Source organism: Giraffa tippelskirchi, chromosome 6 (assembly GCF_054371585.1).
Source record: "Giraffa tippelskirchi isolate mGirTip1 chromosome 6, T2T-mGirTip1v1.2.pri, whole genome shotgun sequence".
Classification (NCBI taxonomy): domain Eukaryota; kingdom Metazoa; phylum Chordata; class Mammalia; order Artiodactyla; family Giraffidae; genus Giraffa; species Giraffa tippelskirchi.
The window spans coordinates 86877120-86894777 of record NC_137280.1 but is presented as its reverse complement, the minus strand read 5'-3'; the positions used below and the strand labels follow the sequence as shown (position 1 = coordinate 86894777).

Sequence of the window (17658 nt, the reverse complement as noted above, 5' to 3'; positions counted from 1 at the left end):
ATTCTTTGTTTGAAAAATTGCAATCAAGAAATAAACAGCAGTTCTCTGAGCCCGCTGTACAAAAACAAGGGGTTCATGACTTGAAATTTGCTAAGAAAGCTTTTACATCTTCTCAACATACACATCCAAACACACAAAACAATAACTTGTACAGGTGATGGATATGCTAGTTAGCTTGATTTGATAATCTTTCCACAATTTATACATATATCAAAACATCATAAAAGGGACTCACAGATGGATATACTGTTAAAGATATGAATAAATGGAAGAAAAATTCAAGTTGTATACCTCAAGTATATATAATACTTACATGTCAAGTGTATCTTAATAAAGATGCTTTTAAAAATAACTGTTACAACTTTAAAAATAATCCAATTAATAAAGCAGGAAAGGACTCACACAGATCATTTGAGAGAGAGAAAGCTGATGGCTAACATAGCCACACACATAGTTAGCCACTTGGGAAATGAAAAAATAGCAATGTAAGATCATTAGGACTCCTGTTTTCTCATCCTAAATTTTTTTTCATTTACTTCACAGAATAATCTGTGAAACAGATGTCTCAGATACTGTGAAATATGTGTGCTATTGTTGCACAGGTGTATTTGCAAGCATCCTTTGGTGTGGATCTTTCTCCTCTCAATATTAAAACATGGTTAAATAAGACCCATCATAAAAATTAGAAATATCTTCACTTTAGGTTATACCCCTCCACAGCTAATACCCTATTTCTATACCCCATTAAATTAATATGATATTTGGACACATGTTCTACTTCTGCAGGAAGTATTTTATGCCTCTCATCCCTCTTCTAATTGGGCTTCCATTCCTATCATTGACTCTTGAGAGTCCCTTGGACTGCAAGGGGATCAAACCAGTCAATCCTAAAGGAAATCAGTCCCGAATATTCATTGGAAGGACTAATGCTGAAGCTGACACTCTAACCCTTTGACCATGTGATGTGAAGAACTGACTCATTGGAAAAGACCCTGATGCTGGGAAAGATTGAAGGCAGGGGAAGAAGGGGATGACAGAGGATAAGATGGTTAGATGGCATCACCAACTAGATGGACATGAGTTTGAGCAAGCTCCGGGAGTTGTTGAAAGACAGAGAAGCCTGGTGTGCTGCAGTCCATGGGGTTACAAAGAGTCAGACACAACTGAGTGACTGAACTGATTTCTGTCATTTAGGTAGCATCACAGAACACTGCCTTTCTGAGCTCAATATTCACTTCTCCTTTTCATATCATAACAATATTAATACATTGATATTTAATTAAGCAAACAAACCAACCACAGTGGGCTCTGGGCTCTGGGCTGGGAGCTGGTACTCAGATGACCTCAGATAAACATCTGGGATATCCTTCTCTCTAATCTTTACCTGCAGTGTCCTTTGGGCTCTTGGACTCTCCTGCATGGGAACTCCGAAAAGGTCTTCCTGTGACAGGCTGAATCTCTTCATGGATGGGTGATGTTGGAGATTGAGGCTTTGTCCCCAGACAAGACAGCAGGAAGGAGACAAGCACTGGTCCCTTAGTCAGATTTTGGACTCAAAAAGCAACAACTGTGTCTCATCCATGCCCAGGTGATACAAACTCAAGGATGTAGCAGAGGAGATATTTACAGCTCTCTTTGTTTGCTCATAAGTTTTATTTCCCTAATGCTGTAATGACCATGAATTCCCACAGGGAATTCTGGACAGAATTCTTGACAGAAAGGGTTTTTTTCCCTTGGTGATTCTCTGCGCCCAGGATACCATTAACAAGCCAGGTTAATTCAATGCTTATTAATCCTTCTATATTAACTCTTGCTTTCCAAAGGTCTAAACTGCCAGCACCTTAACTCAACCTTGAATTTAAATTTTCTCCAATGAGACTGAGGCAACTATCTTGAAAAGGTCCATTGACTCATTAAATAATTGACTTGTGATGGTTACATACCCCATTAAACCTATAGAAAATTATAACTCCCCTCTTTATAAGGAGGCTTCCCAGGTGGCACAGTGGTGAAAGAATCACTTGCCAGCACAGGAGACACAAGAGAGGCAGGTTTGATCCCTGGGTTGGGAAGATTCAGTGGAGTAGGAAATGGCAACCCACTCCAGTATCCTTGCCTGAAAAATTCCATGGACAGAGGAACCTGGTAGGCTACAGTCCATGGGGTTACAAAAAGTCAGACCCACTAAGCGACTGGGCACACACACACAGTCTTTATATGAGGGACAATTTTGTTTCTTTAATGTAAAATATTGGACAGTGCACTCTTTCAGTTTCTGACACTTTTGCTAAAATCATTAGGCATTTCATATTTACATCTAAAGTTGAGCGCTGTCCTTTGCTTCTCATTATAAAATGTTTTTAAGCTTGGGGATATATTTAGATTTTTTTAAAGTACCATAATCTGCCTTAGTACAGTGTATGTATCTATGTGTCAGTCACTCAGTCGTGTCCGACTCTGCAATTCCATGGTTGTAGCCCATGAGTCTCCTCTGTCCATGAGATTTCCCAGGCAAGAATCCTGGAGTGGGTTGTCATTTCCTTCTCTAGGAGATCTTCCCAAGCCAGGGATAAAACCTGCATCACCTGCATTGCAGGCAGATTCTTTACCATCTGCACCACCAAAGAAACCTGCCTTAGTACATTATAGGGAGTTAATTTTTAGAGAAGCTCCTTTTGTGAGGTAGTGCTATTATAACTCCCTCCTCCAATTCAGGAATGGGTCTGGGATGTATTTAATGATCTGCTGAAAACTTCAAACTGATTTTGGGATGGGGTCTTGATTGGAATTCTTTCAGGATACTTCCAGTTCTCAGGCTTTGGTTTGTGGTTCTCAATCAGAGATGGTTTTGCTCCTGGGGTTGTTTGACAATGAAAAGTCAAATGCTGCAAAACACCACAATACACAGGATAGCAGGGAACACAAGTATCCTGTCCCAAAGTTAACACTGAAGATGTGAAAAGCCATTTACACCAGCGCTTCTCCAACTCCACTCTGCATACAAGTCACCAGGAACTGTAATTCAGGGCAAATTCTCATCGAGCAGGTCTCCAGTGGGCCTGAGAACTCTGCATTCCTAACAATATCATGGCAGTGTGAAGTTACATGTCCTAATCTCTGGATAATATTTTAAGTAACAAGGCTCTGGGCCTGTGTTAGAGTCAGGTACAGGAATATTTATGTGTTCTGTAACAAAACTAATTTTTGTACACAATTTTGAAAGAAAAGTGTTTCACCAACTGCACAGGCTGTGATAAATTCTGATTGATTCTTTTATGCTTTTGAATGATAGTAAATAATATATGCCAGGAAAAGACTTTGTAGTTGGCAGAATACAGGCCTCAAAATAATGTGCACATCCTAATCCCAGGTACTTTTTAATATGTGAGCTTATATAAAGGGGGATAAAGCTAGTAGATAAAATAAATTTGCTAATCATTGACCTTAAAATGGGCTTCCCTGGTGGCTCAGATGGTAAAGAATCTGCCTGTAAGGCAAGAGAACCAGGTTTGATCCCTGGGTCTGGAAGATCCCCTGAAGAAGGGAATGGCTACTCACTCCAGTATTCTTCCTTGGAGAATTCCGTGGACAGAGGAGACTGGCAGGCTATAGTCCATGGGGTCACAAGAGTCAAACATGACTGAATGGCTAACACAGAGAGACAAGGCCCAGCAATCCCACTACTGGGCATATACCCTGAGAAAACCACAATTTATAAAGATACATAAACCCCAATATTCATTTCAACACTAATTATAATAGCCAGGACATGGAAGCAACCTAGATATCCATCAATAGATGAATGGATAAAGAAGTTGTGGTACATATATATAATGGAATATTACTTCATCATAAAAAGGAACAAATTTCAGTTAGTTTGAAGTGGATGAACTTAGAGCCTGTTATACAGAGCGGAGTCTGAAAGAGAAAAACAAATATCATACATTCACTTCAATTCAGTCACTCAGTTGTGTCCGAATTTGTGTGACCCCATGGACTGCAGCACACTAAGCTTCCCTGTCCATCAACAACTCCCAGAGCTTGCTGAGACTCATGTCCGTTGAGTCAGTGATACCATCCAACCATCTCATCCTCTGTTGTCCCTTTCTCCTCCCACCTTCAATTTTTCCCAACATCAGAGTCTTTTCCAATGACTCAGTTCTTTGCATCAGGTAGCCAAGTATTGGAGTTTCAGCTTCAGCATCAGTCCTTCCAATGAACATTCAGGACTTATTTCCTTTAAAATTGACTCATTGGATCTCCTTGCAGTCCAAGGGACTCTCAAGAGTCTTCTCCAACACACAGTTCAAAAGTATAAATTATTTGCTGCTCCACTTTCTTTATAGTCCAACTCTCACATCCATACATGACTACTGGAAAAACCATAGCTTTGACTAGAGGGACCTTTCTTGGCAAAGTAATGTCTCTGCTTTTAATATGCTGTCTAGGTTGGCCATAGCTTTTCTTCCAAGGAGCAAGCATCTTTTAATTTCATGGCTGTGGTCACCATCTGCAGTGATTTTGGAGCCCAAGAAAATAAAGTCTCTCACTGCTTCCATCATTTTCCCATCTATTTGCCATGAAGTGATGGGACAAGATGCCATGATCTTAGTTTCTTGGATGCTGAGTTTTAAGCCAACTTTTTCACTCTCTTTTTTCACTTTCATCAAGAAGCTCTTTAGTTCTTCTTCACTTTCTGCCATAAGGGTGGTGTCATCTGCATATCTGAGGTTATTGATATTTCTCCCAGCAATCTTGATTCCAGCTTGTGCTTCATCCAGCCCAGCATTTTGCATGATGTACTCTGCATATAAGTTAAATAAACAGGGTGACAATATGCAGCCTTGACATACCCCTTTCCCAATTTGGAACCAGTCTGTTGTTGCATGTCCAGTTCTAACTGTTGCTTCTTGACCTGCATACAAATTTCTCAGGAGACAGGTACGGTGGTCTGTTATTCCCATCTCTTTAAGAATTTTCCACAGTTTGTTGTGATCCACATAGTCAAAGATTTTGGTGTAGTCAATAAAGCAGAAGTAGATGTTTTTCTGGAACTCTCTTGCATTCTTAATGATCCAAAAGATGGTGGCAATTTGATCTTTGATTCTTCCTCTGCCTTTTCTAAATACAGCTTGAACATCTAGAAGTTCATTGTTCACGTACTGTTGAAGCCTGGCTTGGAGAATTCTGAGCATTACTTTACTAGCATGTGAGATGAGTGCGATTGTGTGGTAGTTTGAACATTCTTTGGCATTGCCTTTCTTTGGGATTGGAATGAAAACTGACTTTTTCCAGTCCTGTGGCCACTGCTGAGTTTTCCAAATTTGCTGGCATATCGAGTGCAACACTTTCACAGCATCATCTTTCAGGATTTGAAATAGTTCAAATGGAATTCCATCACCTCCACTAGCTTTGTTCATGGTGATGCTTCCTAAGGCCCACTTGATTTTGCATTCCAGGATGTCTGGCTCTAGGTGAGTGATTACATCATCGTGATTATCTGGGTCATGAAGATCTTTTTTGTATAGTTCTTCTGTGTTTTGTTGCCACCTCTTCTTAATATCTTCTGCTTCTGTTAGGTCCATATAATTTTTGTCCTTTATTGTGCCCATCTTTGCATGAAATGTTCCCTTGGTATCTCTAATTTTCTTGAAGAGATCTCTACTCATTCCCACTCTATTGGTTTTCTCTATTTAATATCTTGTGGCATCTGGTCCCATCACTCCATGGGAAATAGATGGGGAAACAGTGGAAACAGTGTCAGACTTTACTTTTTTGGGCTCCAGAATCACTGCTGATGGTGACTGCAGCCATGAAATTAAAAGACGCTTACTCCTTGGAAGGAAGGTTATGGCCAACCTAGATAGCATGTTTAAAAACAGAGACATTACTTTGCCAACAAAAGTCCGTCTAGTCAAGGCTATGGTTTTTCCAGTGGTCATGTATGGATGTGAGAGTTGGACAGTGAAGAAAGCTGAGCGCCGCAGAATTGATGCTTTTGAACTGTGGTGTTGGAGAATACTCTTGAGAGTCCCTTGGACTGCAAGGAGATCCAATCCATCCATCCTAAAAGAGATCAATCCTGGGTGTTCATTGGAAGGTCTGATGTTGAAGCTGAAGCTCCAATAATTTGGGCACCTCATGCGAAGGGTTGACTCATTGGAAAAGACCCTAATGCTGGGTGGGATTGGGGGCGGGAGGAGAAGGGGATGACAGAGGATGAGATGGTTGGATGGCATCACCGACTCGATGAACATGGGTTTGGGTAGACTCCGGGAGTTGGTGATGGACAGAGAGGCCTGGCGTGCTGCGATTCACGGGGTCACAGAGAGTCGGACACGACTGAGAGACTGAACTGAACTGAATTGATTACATATATATGGAATCTAGAAAAATGGTACTGATGAACCTATTTGCAAGGCAGCAGCCGACAGGGGCTAGGCCAGGCCAGGGCTGGGGGCCAGCGGCGGCGGTGAGAGGAATTACCCAAGGCCCAAGGTAAGAGAAACCCAAGTAAGATGGTAAGTGTTGCGAGAGGGCATCAGAGGGAAGACACATTGAAACTAGAGTTACAGAAAACTAGCTAATCTGATCACACGGACCACAGCCTTGTCTATCTCAATGAAACTAAGCCATGCCATGTGGGGCCACCCAAGACGGATGGGTCATGGTGGAGAGGTCTGACAGAATGTGGTCCACTGGAAAAGGGCATGGCAAACCACTTCAGTATTCTTGCCTTGAGAACCCCATGAACAGCATGAAAAGGCAAAAAGATAGGACACTGAAAGATGAACTCCCCAGGTCAGTAGGTGCCCAATATACTAATGGAGATCAGTGGAGAAATAACTCCAGAAAGAATGACGGGATAGAGCCAAAGCAAAAACGGTACCCAACTGTGGATGTGGCTGGTGATAGACACAAAGTCCGATGCTGTAAAGAGCAATATTGTATAGGAACCTGGAATGTTAGGTCCATGAATCAAGGCAAATTGGAAGTGGTCAAACAGGAGATGGCAAGAGTGAACGTCGACATTCTAGGAATCAGCGAACTAAGATGGACTGGAATGGGTGAATTTAACTCAGATGACCATTATATCTACTACTGTGGGCAAGAATCCCTTAGAAGAAATGGAGTAGCCATCATGGTCAACAAAAGAGTCCGAAATGCAGTACTTGGATGCAATCTCAAAAACGATAGAATGATCTCTGTTCGTTTCCAAGGCAAACCATTCAATATCATGGTAATCAAAGTCTATGTCCCGACCAGTAACGCCAAAGAAGCTGAAGTTGAACGGTTCTAAGAAGACCTACAAGGCCTTCTAGAACTAACACCCAAAAAAGATGTCCTTTTCATTATAGGGGACTGGAATGCAAAAGTAGGAAGTCAAGAAACACCTGGCATAACAGGCAAGTTTGGCCTTGGAGTACAGAATGAAGCAGGGCAAAGGCTAATAGAGTTTTGCCACGAGAACGCACTGGTAATAGCAAACACCCTATTCCAACAACACAAGAGAAAACTCTACACGTGGACATCACCAGATGGTCAACACCGAAATCAGATTGATTATATTCTTTGCAGCCAAAGATGGAGAAGCTCTATACAGTCAGCAAAAACAAGACCAGGGGCAGACTGTGGCTCGGATCATGAACTGCTTATTGCCAAATTCAGACTTAAATTGAAGAAAATAGGGAAAACCACTAGACCATTCAGGTATGACCTAGATCAAATCCCTTATGAGTATACAGTGGAAGTGACAAATAGATTTAAGGGACTAGACCTGATAGACAGAGTGCCTGATGAACTATAGACAGAGGTTCGTGACATTGTACAGGAGACAGGGATCAAGACAATCCCCATGGAAAAGAAATGCAAAAAAGCAAAATGGCTTTCTGAGGAGGCCTTACAGATAGCTGGGAAGAGAAGAGAAGCGAAAAGCAAAGGAGAAAAGGAAAGCTATTCCCATCTGAATGCAGAGTTCCAAAGAATAGCAAGGAGAGATAAGAAAGCCTTCCTCAGCGATCAGTGCAAAGAAATAGAGGAAAACAACAGATTGGGAAAGACTAGAGATCTCTTCAAGAAAATTAGAGATACCAAAGGAACATTTCATGCAAAGATAGGCTCGATAAAGGACAGAAATGGTATGGACCTAACAGAAGCAGAAGATATTAAGAAGAGGTAGCAAGAATACACAGAAGAATTGTACAAAAAAGATATTCATGACCCAGATAACCACATTGGTGTGATTACTCACCTAGAGCCAGACATCCTGGAATGTGAAGTCAAGTGGGCCTTAGAAAGCATCACTACAAACAAAGCTAGTGGAGGTGATGGAATTCCAGTTGAGCTATTTAAAATCCTCAAAGGTGATGCTGTGAAAGTGCTGCACTCAAGATGCCAGCAAATTTGGAAAACTCAGCAGTGGCCACAGGACTGGAAGAGGTCAGTCTTCGTTCCAATCCCAAAGAAAGGCAATGCCAAAGAATGCTCAAACTACCGCACAATTGCACTCATCTCACATGCTAGTAAAGTAATGCTCAAAATTCTCCAAGCCAGGCTTCAGCAATAGATGAACCGTGAACTTCCAGATGTTCAAGCTGGTCTTAGAAAAGGCAGAGGAACCATAGATCGAATTGCCAATATCCGCTGGATCATCAAAAAAGCAAGAGAATTCCAGAAAAACATCTATTTCTGCTTTATTGACGATGCCAAAGCCTTTGACTGTGTGAATGACAAGAAACTGTGGACAATTCTGAAAGAGATGGGAATACCAGACCATCTGACCTGTCTCTTGAGAAACCTGTATGCAGGACAGGAAGCAACAGTTTGAACTGGACATGGAACAACAGACTGGTTCCAAATAGGAAAAGGAGTATGTCAAGGCTGTATATTGTCACCCTGCTTATTTAACTTATATGCAGAGTACATCATGAGAAACGCTGGGCTGGAGGAAACACAAGCTGGAATCAAGATTGCCGGAAGAAATATCAATAACCTCAGATATGCAGATGACACCACCCTTATGGCAGAAAGTGAAGAAGAACTAAAGAGCCCCTTGATGAAGGTGAAAGAGGAGAGTGAAAAAGTTGGCTTAAAGCTCAACGTTAAGAAAACTAAGATCATGGCATCTGGTCCCATCACTTCATGGGAAATAGACGGGGAAACAGTGGAAACAGTGTCAGACTTTATTTTTTGGGCTCCAAAATCACTGCTGTTGGTGATTGCAGCCATGAAATTAAAAGACGCTTACTCCTTGGAAGGAAGGTTATGGCCAACTTTGATAGCATATTTAAAAGCAGAGACATTACTTTGCCAACAAAAGTCCGTCTAGTCAAGGCTATGGTTTTTCCAGTGGTCATGTATGGATGTGAGAGTTGGACGGTGAAGAAAGCTGAGCGCCGCAGAATTGATGCTTTTGAACTGTGGTGTTGGAGAATACTCTTGAGAGTCCCTTGGACTGCAAGGAGATCCAATCCATCCATCCTAAAAGAGATCAATCCTGGGTGTTCATTGGAAGGTCTGATGTTGAAACTGAAACTCCAATACTTTGGCCACCTCATGCGAAGGGTTGACTCTTTGGAAAAGACCCTAATGCTGGGTGGGATTGAGGGCGGGAGGAGAAGGGGACGACAGAGGATGAGATGGTTGGATGGCATAATCGACTCGATGGACATGCGTTTGGGTAGACTCCGGGAGTTGGTGATGGACAGAGAGGCCTGGCGTGCTGCAATTCATGGGGTCGCAAACAGTCGGACATGTCTGAGCAACTGAACTGAACTGAATCGAGACACAGATATAGAATGTGGACTTGTGGACACAGCTGGAGAGGGTGGGACAAATTGAGAGGATAGCAATGACATACCATTGACACTACCATGTGTAAAATAGCTAGCTGGTGGGAAGCTGCTATATGACACAGGGAGCCCAGCCCGATGCTCTGTGATGACCTAAAGGGGTGGGCTAGGGAGGCGGTGGGAGGGAGGCTAAAGAGGAAGGGGATATATGTATAAAAAATAAAAATAAAATGAAATTATATACAAAATATTATTTTGAGTACAGACCTAAACATTCCTATACCTGACTCTAACAGATGCCGAGAGCCTTGTTACTCAAAGTGTGACCCACAAGACCAGAATCTGCAGCTTCATACCCCTACACAGCTGTTAGAAATGCAGAGTCCTTGGACCCACTGGAGACCTGCTCAGTGAGAATTTGCCCTGAGTACAACTCCTGATGACTTGTATCCACAGTGGAATTGGAGAAGTGCTGGTGTAAGTGGGTTTCCTCTCCTGTAGACCTTAACATTTGGGGCAGGATAATTATTGGTGTTGAATGTTATCCTGTTAATTGTGAGTGTTTTACAGCATCCCACCTTACATTGCCAAATAACCCCAGAAGCAAAACCATCTCTAGATGAGAACCACAAATGAAAGCCTGAGAACTGGAAGTATCCTGATAGAATTCCAATCAAGATTCCATCCAAAAATCAATTTGTAATTTTCTGCAAAACATTAAATTCCTCTGAGGTCCATTCCTGAAACAAAGGATGAAGTTATAATAGTGCTACCTCACAGAAGGAACTTCTCTACAAATTAAATCAGATCATCCCTATAATGTGCTAAGGGAGGTCATGGTGCTTGAAAATATCTAAATATATCTCATTACTTACATATACTTTATAATGAGGGGCAAAATGAGAGCTCTCAACTTTGGGTATAATATGAAGTTCCGAATGGTTTTAGCAAGTGTCAGGAAACCAAAGATTTCCCAGGTGGTGCAGTGGTAAAGAATCCTCCTGCAATGCAGGAGATGTGGGTTTAATCCCTGGATTGGGAGCACTCCCTGGAGGAGAAAATGGCAACCCACTCCAGTATTCTTGCCAGAAAAATCTCATAGACAGAGGAGCCTGGTGGGTTGCTCTCCATAGGGTCACAAAGAGTTGGACAGACTGAGAATGCATGAAAAAAAAAATGAAAGTCAGGAAGACACAAGGTGCACTGTTTTGGGGACAAAAAGGTCCCAATGTTTTCCACTAGAGAAACAAAACTGTCCCTCTTATAATGAAGGGAATAATTATCTCCTAAGGGTTTCATGGGCTGTTAGCCATCACAAGTCAATGCTTTAATGTTTCAAGGGAACTAGTTAAGACAGTTGCCTTAGACTCAGATGTTGGAGAAAACTTAAATTCAGGATTGAGATACAGTACTGGGAGTTTAGACCTCTGGAAAGGAAGAGAGTTAATGGAGAATGATTAATAAACATTGAAATCTCCTGACTTACAGCTAGTATCCTGGGAACAGAGAATCAGAAGACAAAAATCCTTTTTGTCCAGACCAGTGTCCACAGGGAAATCACATAGTAACAAGGGCGGGCTACTACTACAAGGTTTAGTAACAAGAGGGGAATGAACCTACTTAGCAGACAGAAGGAGCGGTAGATATCTCCTCTGTTGCATCCCTGAGCTTGTACAACCTTGGCATGGACTAGACCTGGTTGCTCAATTTGGAGTCCTAAATCTGACTAAAGGACGAATACTTGAACCCTACATGCTCTTTAATCTGGGGACAGAGCTCCAGTCTCCATCATCAACCATCCAGGAAGAGATTCAGACTTCCATGGGGAGACCTTCCTCTCAGAGTTCCCATGCAAGAGATTTCAAGAACCCAAAAGACACTGCAAGAAAAGGTCAGAGAGAATGTTCACTAGCGGTCACCTGAGAACCATTTCAGCCTAACCCAAAGCCCAGAGATCACTATGGTTGCTTGCTTGCTTGATTTAATATCAATTCATTTTTATGATGCTAGAAAGAGAAGTGAACGTTCAACTCAGTACGGCAATATTCAATGATGCTAATTAAATGATATCAATGTAAGCCCAAATAGAAGAGGAGTGAGAAGCAAAAAGTGCTTCCAGTAGAAGTAAAACAAATGTCCAATATCTTATTCATTTGGGAGTAGAGAAATTGGGTATTAGCAATGGATGGATATAAGACATAGTGAGGGCATTTCTTTTTAATCTGTTTTTAATTGGAGGATAATTGCTTTACAATATTGTATTGGTTTCTGCCATACATCAACATGAATCAGTCATAGGTAAACATATGTTTACCCTCGCTCTTGAGCCCCCCTTCCACCTCCCCCATCCCACACCTCTAGGTTGTCATAGAATACTGGTTTGAGCTTCCTGCATCATACAGCAAATTCCCACTGGCTATCTTTTTCTATTTTATTTTACATGTGGCATTTCTAATTTTTATGACAGGACATATTTGATCATGTATCAGTGTTGATTAGCAAGCTCCATACTAAGGAATGACTGCAAATACATCCTTGAAACAGCAGTTGCCAAAGACATAAACTTCACAGTTTTCTTCTGTGAAAGAAATGAAAAAAATTTTTATGATGTGAAAAGGGGTGTGCTAATGAATTCAGCTTCCAATTATTTCATTACCTCTGAGGATGAATATACATGTGGATTTGTTGACCCTTTACTTTTTCTCTTATCGACATGAGTCTTCTGATTTTGTGTAATAGGATCTGTGAGCTTTTATTCCTATTTTTTAGTGCAGTCTCTCAAACAAAGAATTGGAGTTTTCCACAAATTGGCTGTTTTAGTTGCTTTATGTAAGTATAATTGTATTTGAGAGGGACTGTGAGTGTATGTAAATGTTGTGTAGTTACATCTACCATCAGTCATATTGTGTTCTCTCCATTGCTCTTCAATTTTAATTTTTTCCCGAAAGAATTGGGCCAGCATATTACTACTCTTCACCTGCAAATCATTGTTTTAAACAAAATGAGTGGTGAAAATTCTACCACTTTAGTGCTAATAAATCGCCCTTTATAAGTTCCCAGCAAGTTTTACGTCTAATTATTCCTTAATGCCCTTTCGGACACTTTGTTATTAGTGTGTGTTGTGTGTGTTAGTTGCTCAGTCATGTCCGACACTTTGTGACCTCATGGCTGCTCTCTCCATGGAATTCTCTGGGCAAGGATGCTGGAGTGGTTGCTATTCCCTTCTCCAGGGGATCTTCCTGACCCAGGGATCGAACCCAGGCCTCCTGCATTTGTAATTAGATCTATATCTAAATGTTGCTTCACATTCAGCCATCATGAGGAAAACATCCTCTTTTACCATTTGACTAAAGATCACTTATACCTTCCTTAAGCATATTGAAAGCCACAAATCTCCATAAATGTGAAATTACAACTTGGATACTACTTTCTCCCTACATTTTATTTTTTAAATTAATTTTTATTGGAGTATAGTTGCTTTACAATGTTGTGTTAGTTTCTACTGTACAGCAAAATGAATCAGCCATACATATGCATATATACTCTTCCTTTTGTAATTCTTTCCACTCAGGTCCCCACAGGGCATGAAGTAGAGTTCCCTAAGCTATACAATAGGTTTTCATTAGTTATCTATTTTATACATAGTATCAATAGTGTACATGTGTCAATCTCAACCTCCCAATTTCTCCCACCTCCTCTTATCCCCTTGGTATCCATACATTTGTTCTCTATGTCTGCATCTCTATTTCTGCTTTTCATATGACCCAGCAATCTCACTCCTGGGCATATACCCAGAGAAAACCATAATTCAGAAATATACATGCACCCCAATGTTTATTGCAGCACTATTTATAATAGCCAGGACATGGAAGAAACCTAAATGTCCAACAACAGAGAAATGGATAAAGAAATAAAGGCTGAATTGTTTCCATGTCTGAAGGCTTTGTGTGTGTGTGTGGACTGCAGAGGTCATTGATGGTTGGGCAAAGATCAGAACTAGGACTAGAGTAGGCCCATAGGACTTATCAGAAAGGCAATCAAAATCCAAGAAGAACAAAGAGAAGATGTCACATGTGAAAATGGAGATAGAGTTTTGCTGATAGGAGAGTATTATATAAAACCAGTAGCTCAAATAAATATTAAATAGTCTTAGGAAAAACAAGATTTATTGCATAAGACTAAATATTCAATTCAATATTCAATTCATATTCATTGTACCTTATATACATCTTTTTATAAAATATTGGTTTTTCCCCTTTGCTCATTTTTCTCTTCTACTGTACAATTTGTGTTTCAGATTAGAAGATTATAGATATATAGATATATAGAGAGACATCTTTTCTCACTGAAAAGAGCAAATAATGTATGCTTAATACAAGGAAGAAAATGACCATACCAAAATAAAACTCAAGTTTATTGGTATCTGAGATTATAAACCAGAATTGCTAGATGCCATTTGTAAATAATTTGATCTGATTGACTTGAGTTGTATCAACTAAGTCAATCAGGGTAGTTAGGAGTGAAAAATACATGGAAGTAATATAGCCTAGGAAGCCAGGGTCTACTGTGTGTGTGAGAGAGAGACTTGGTGCCTTGTGGAGCATGAGAAGTCCTGATATCAGAGGTGCTGAAATGATATATTCCAAGATGACTCATAGAGAGGCCATAACTCAGTCAATGGAAGGATTTATTTAAATATACAGGACAGTCTTGCAACAATTTCAGAAAGTGCTAGAGGAACATAGTATGGATGAAAGACTCCCGTGACTTGCAATTTCAGCAGCATCAGGAGGCCACCTTGGTCCTCAACAACCTCTGACACCACCCGTCCTCACTCTACCTCTTGTCTATTACCCTCCCCACACTGGCTTCCTTTCTTTAAACTAAAACATCTTAAACAAGCACCAGCCTTTGCACTGGTTGTTCTCCCTGCCAAGCACACACTTGATATATTCAAGGCTCCTGCTCTCTCTTCATTGAGGTCTCTGTTCAAAGTCACCCTATCTGCATGCCTTGCCTGAACACCTATAAAAAGTAGCACCCCCTTTTTACTCTTTCCCCTTACACTTGCTTTCATTTTTTTCATACTCTCTGTCGTCTGACATGCTGTATTTTTTTATTTCCTATATTCTTTTATTTCCTATATTCATGACTGGATTTTAGGAGAATTGGTTTTTCAGGACTGTATACTCTGCCAAATCCAAAAACAAAATACTGAAATTAATTTTTAACCACAAAATATCAATGGTAGCATTTCAGTAACGTGAGGGTACAAATTAAACATGTCATTTTCCCCTTTCTTTGTAGTCACCTCCAAAACATGGCACAAAGGAACTTAACAAGACCTTCAGAATTTCTTCTCCTGGGATTCTCAGAGGAACCAGAACTACAACCCCTCGTATTTGGGCTTTTTCTCTCCATGTACCTGATCACTGTGTTTGGAAACCTGCTCATCATCCTGGCCATCAGCTCAGACTCCCACCTCCACACCCCCATGTACTTCTTCCTCTCCAACCTGTCCTTTGTAGACATCTGCTTCACCTCCACCACCATCCCCAAAATGCTATGGAACATCTACATCCAAAGTCAAGTTATAACCTATGAAGCCTGCATTACTCAGGTGTATTTTTTAATGCTGTTTGCAGGGTTGGATGACTTGCTCCTGACGGTAATGGCCTACGATCGCTTTGCAGCCATCTGTCACCCCCTGTACTACACAGTCATCATGAATCCAAAAGTCTGTAGAATATTGGTTCTGGTTAGCTGGGCCATCAGTGTCCTGCATTCATTGTTACAGACCTTAATGGTGTTGAGACTGTCCTTCTGTAGAGAGTTGAAAATCCCTCACTATTTCTGTGAACTCAATCAGATGGTCCAACTTGCCTGTTCTGACCGCTTTCCCAATGACTTGGTAATATACATCACAGCTGTGCTGCTAGCTGGTGGTCCCCTCACTGGAATCTTTTACTCTTACACTAAGATAGCATCTTCCATCCATAGAATCTCATCTGCTCAGGGGAAGTATAAAGCATTTTCCACCTGTGTATCTCACCTCTCAGTTGTCTCCTTATTTTACTGTACAAGCCTAGGAGTGTATGTTAGCTCTGCTGCTACCCACAGCTCCCAGTCAAGTGCAACAGCATCAATGATGTACACTGTGGTCACACCCATGCTGAATCCTTTCATCTATAGTCTAAGGAACAGAGACATAAAGAGGGCTCTGAAGGCATTCTTCAGAATGGCAGCTATAAAAAGGACACTTGTCCTGAGATAAAGAAAGGCATATAACTGAAGGATTCAGAGATCCAGTGCTTGAAATTGCAAATCTTTGATCAGATTCTTTGATCTGGCTGTGAAAGTAGAACTTGCTCCTCCTTATTTCCTGGAATTTTCATTTCTTTTATTTCAACATCTCCATACAGTTTATATCACTCACTTTATTGAAGTGTGTGCTCACTCTCTCTTTCATATACAAGAATTTTTCTGTTTTATGGTTTTTCCCACTTTCTCAGATTTATTCTCAAGCTTGGATCTGAACAATTGGGAAATTTCCACTATCCTATGATGAGATGCGTTTCTTAGGAACAATTTATTCTCAAATAAAATATAAAGTGTCCTGCATACATTGTCACATGCGTGCATCCTCTACAAGTGGTTGTGGTTTTGTGTACTTTAGAGTACAGTGTTGTATAGGGTACAGTAACTCTCTTTATTTCAATCCCAGGATGTCCAGAAGCAAGCATAAAAGCAGTGGTGATGTTATTGGTACTGCTAAGAAGCACCAAGTAAAAAATGATGGAAACAAAAATGAAAATAATTAAGAGACTGGAGCGAGGAATTGAAGGAATTGGAGGACCAGAGAAATGACTAAGACAAGAAGAAGAAGATTTAACTGAAGAACCAGAGAGAACCACGACACAGAAAATAACAAGGGGATTTTCTTTATTTGACAGGGCACTTGATGCAAAGAGTCAACTCATTGGAAAAGACTCTGATGCTAGGAAAGATAGAGGGCAGGAGGAGAAGGGGCAACAGGATGAGATGGTTGGATGGCATCACCGATTCAATGGACTTGAGTGTGAGCAAACTCTGGGAGATGGTGATGGACAGGAAAGCCCGACCAAGAGGGAGGGAATATATGTATACATGTAGCTAATTTACTTTGTCATACAGCAGAAACTGGGCTTTTCTTGTGGCTCAGATGGTAAAGAATCCACCTGCAATGCAGGAGACCTGGGTTCAATCCCTGAGTTGGGAAGCTGCTGCTACTAAATCGCTCCAGTCGTGTCCGACTCTGTGAGACCCCATAGACAGCAGCCTACCAGGCTCCTCCATCCATGGGATTCTGCAGGCAAGAACACTAGAGTGGGTTGCCATTTCCTTCTCCAATGTGTGAAAGTGAAAAGTGAAAGTGTAGTCGCTCAGTCATGTCCGACTCTTAGCGACCCCATGGAGGGTAGCCTACCAGGCTCCTCCATCTATGGGATTCTCCAAGCAACAGTAATGGAGTGGGTTGCCATTTCCTGCTCCATGAGTTGGGAAGACCCCCTGGGGAAAGGAAAGGCTACCCACTCCAGTATTCTGGCCTGGGGAATTCCATGGACTCTCCATGGGGTCTCACAGAGTCAGACATGACTGAGCGACTGAACAGCAAGAACAACTTAGTTTTTGAGGTGCAGGACCTGAATGTAGAATGGTATATGAAGGTTGCAGCAGCCATTCAGAATGCAATCTAATGCTGCCATGTCATCTCTGATGGGAGAAAAAGTTACACCAAAGCATCAGTAGATTGTTTTTTCAAGTGCTTAGTTGCTCAGTCGTGTCCGACTCTTTGCGACCCCAAGGACTATAGTCACCAGGCTCCTCT

General features: G+C 41.2%; 1 protein-coding gene across 1 annotated transcript in view; it reads left to right on the top strand.

Moving 5' to 3' along the window:
- The window catches only part of LOC145510351 (olfactory receptor-like protein OLF4), a 35633-nt gene extending 19194 nt beyond the window's left edge, over positions 1–16439 (top strand). Inside the window, exons 2-3 of the mRNA XM_081501264.1 lie at positions 10088–10268; positions 15099–16439. Coding sequence (XP_081357390.1) covers positions 10231–10268; positions 15099–16065 — 1005 coding nt within the window. The 5' untranslated portion in view covers positions 10088–10230 and the 3' untranslated portion in view covers positions 16066–16439. The remainder of the gene's footprint in view (positions 1–10087; positions 10269–15098) is intronic.
- Positions 16440–17658: the final 1219 nt, after the last annotated feature.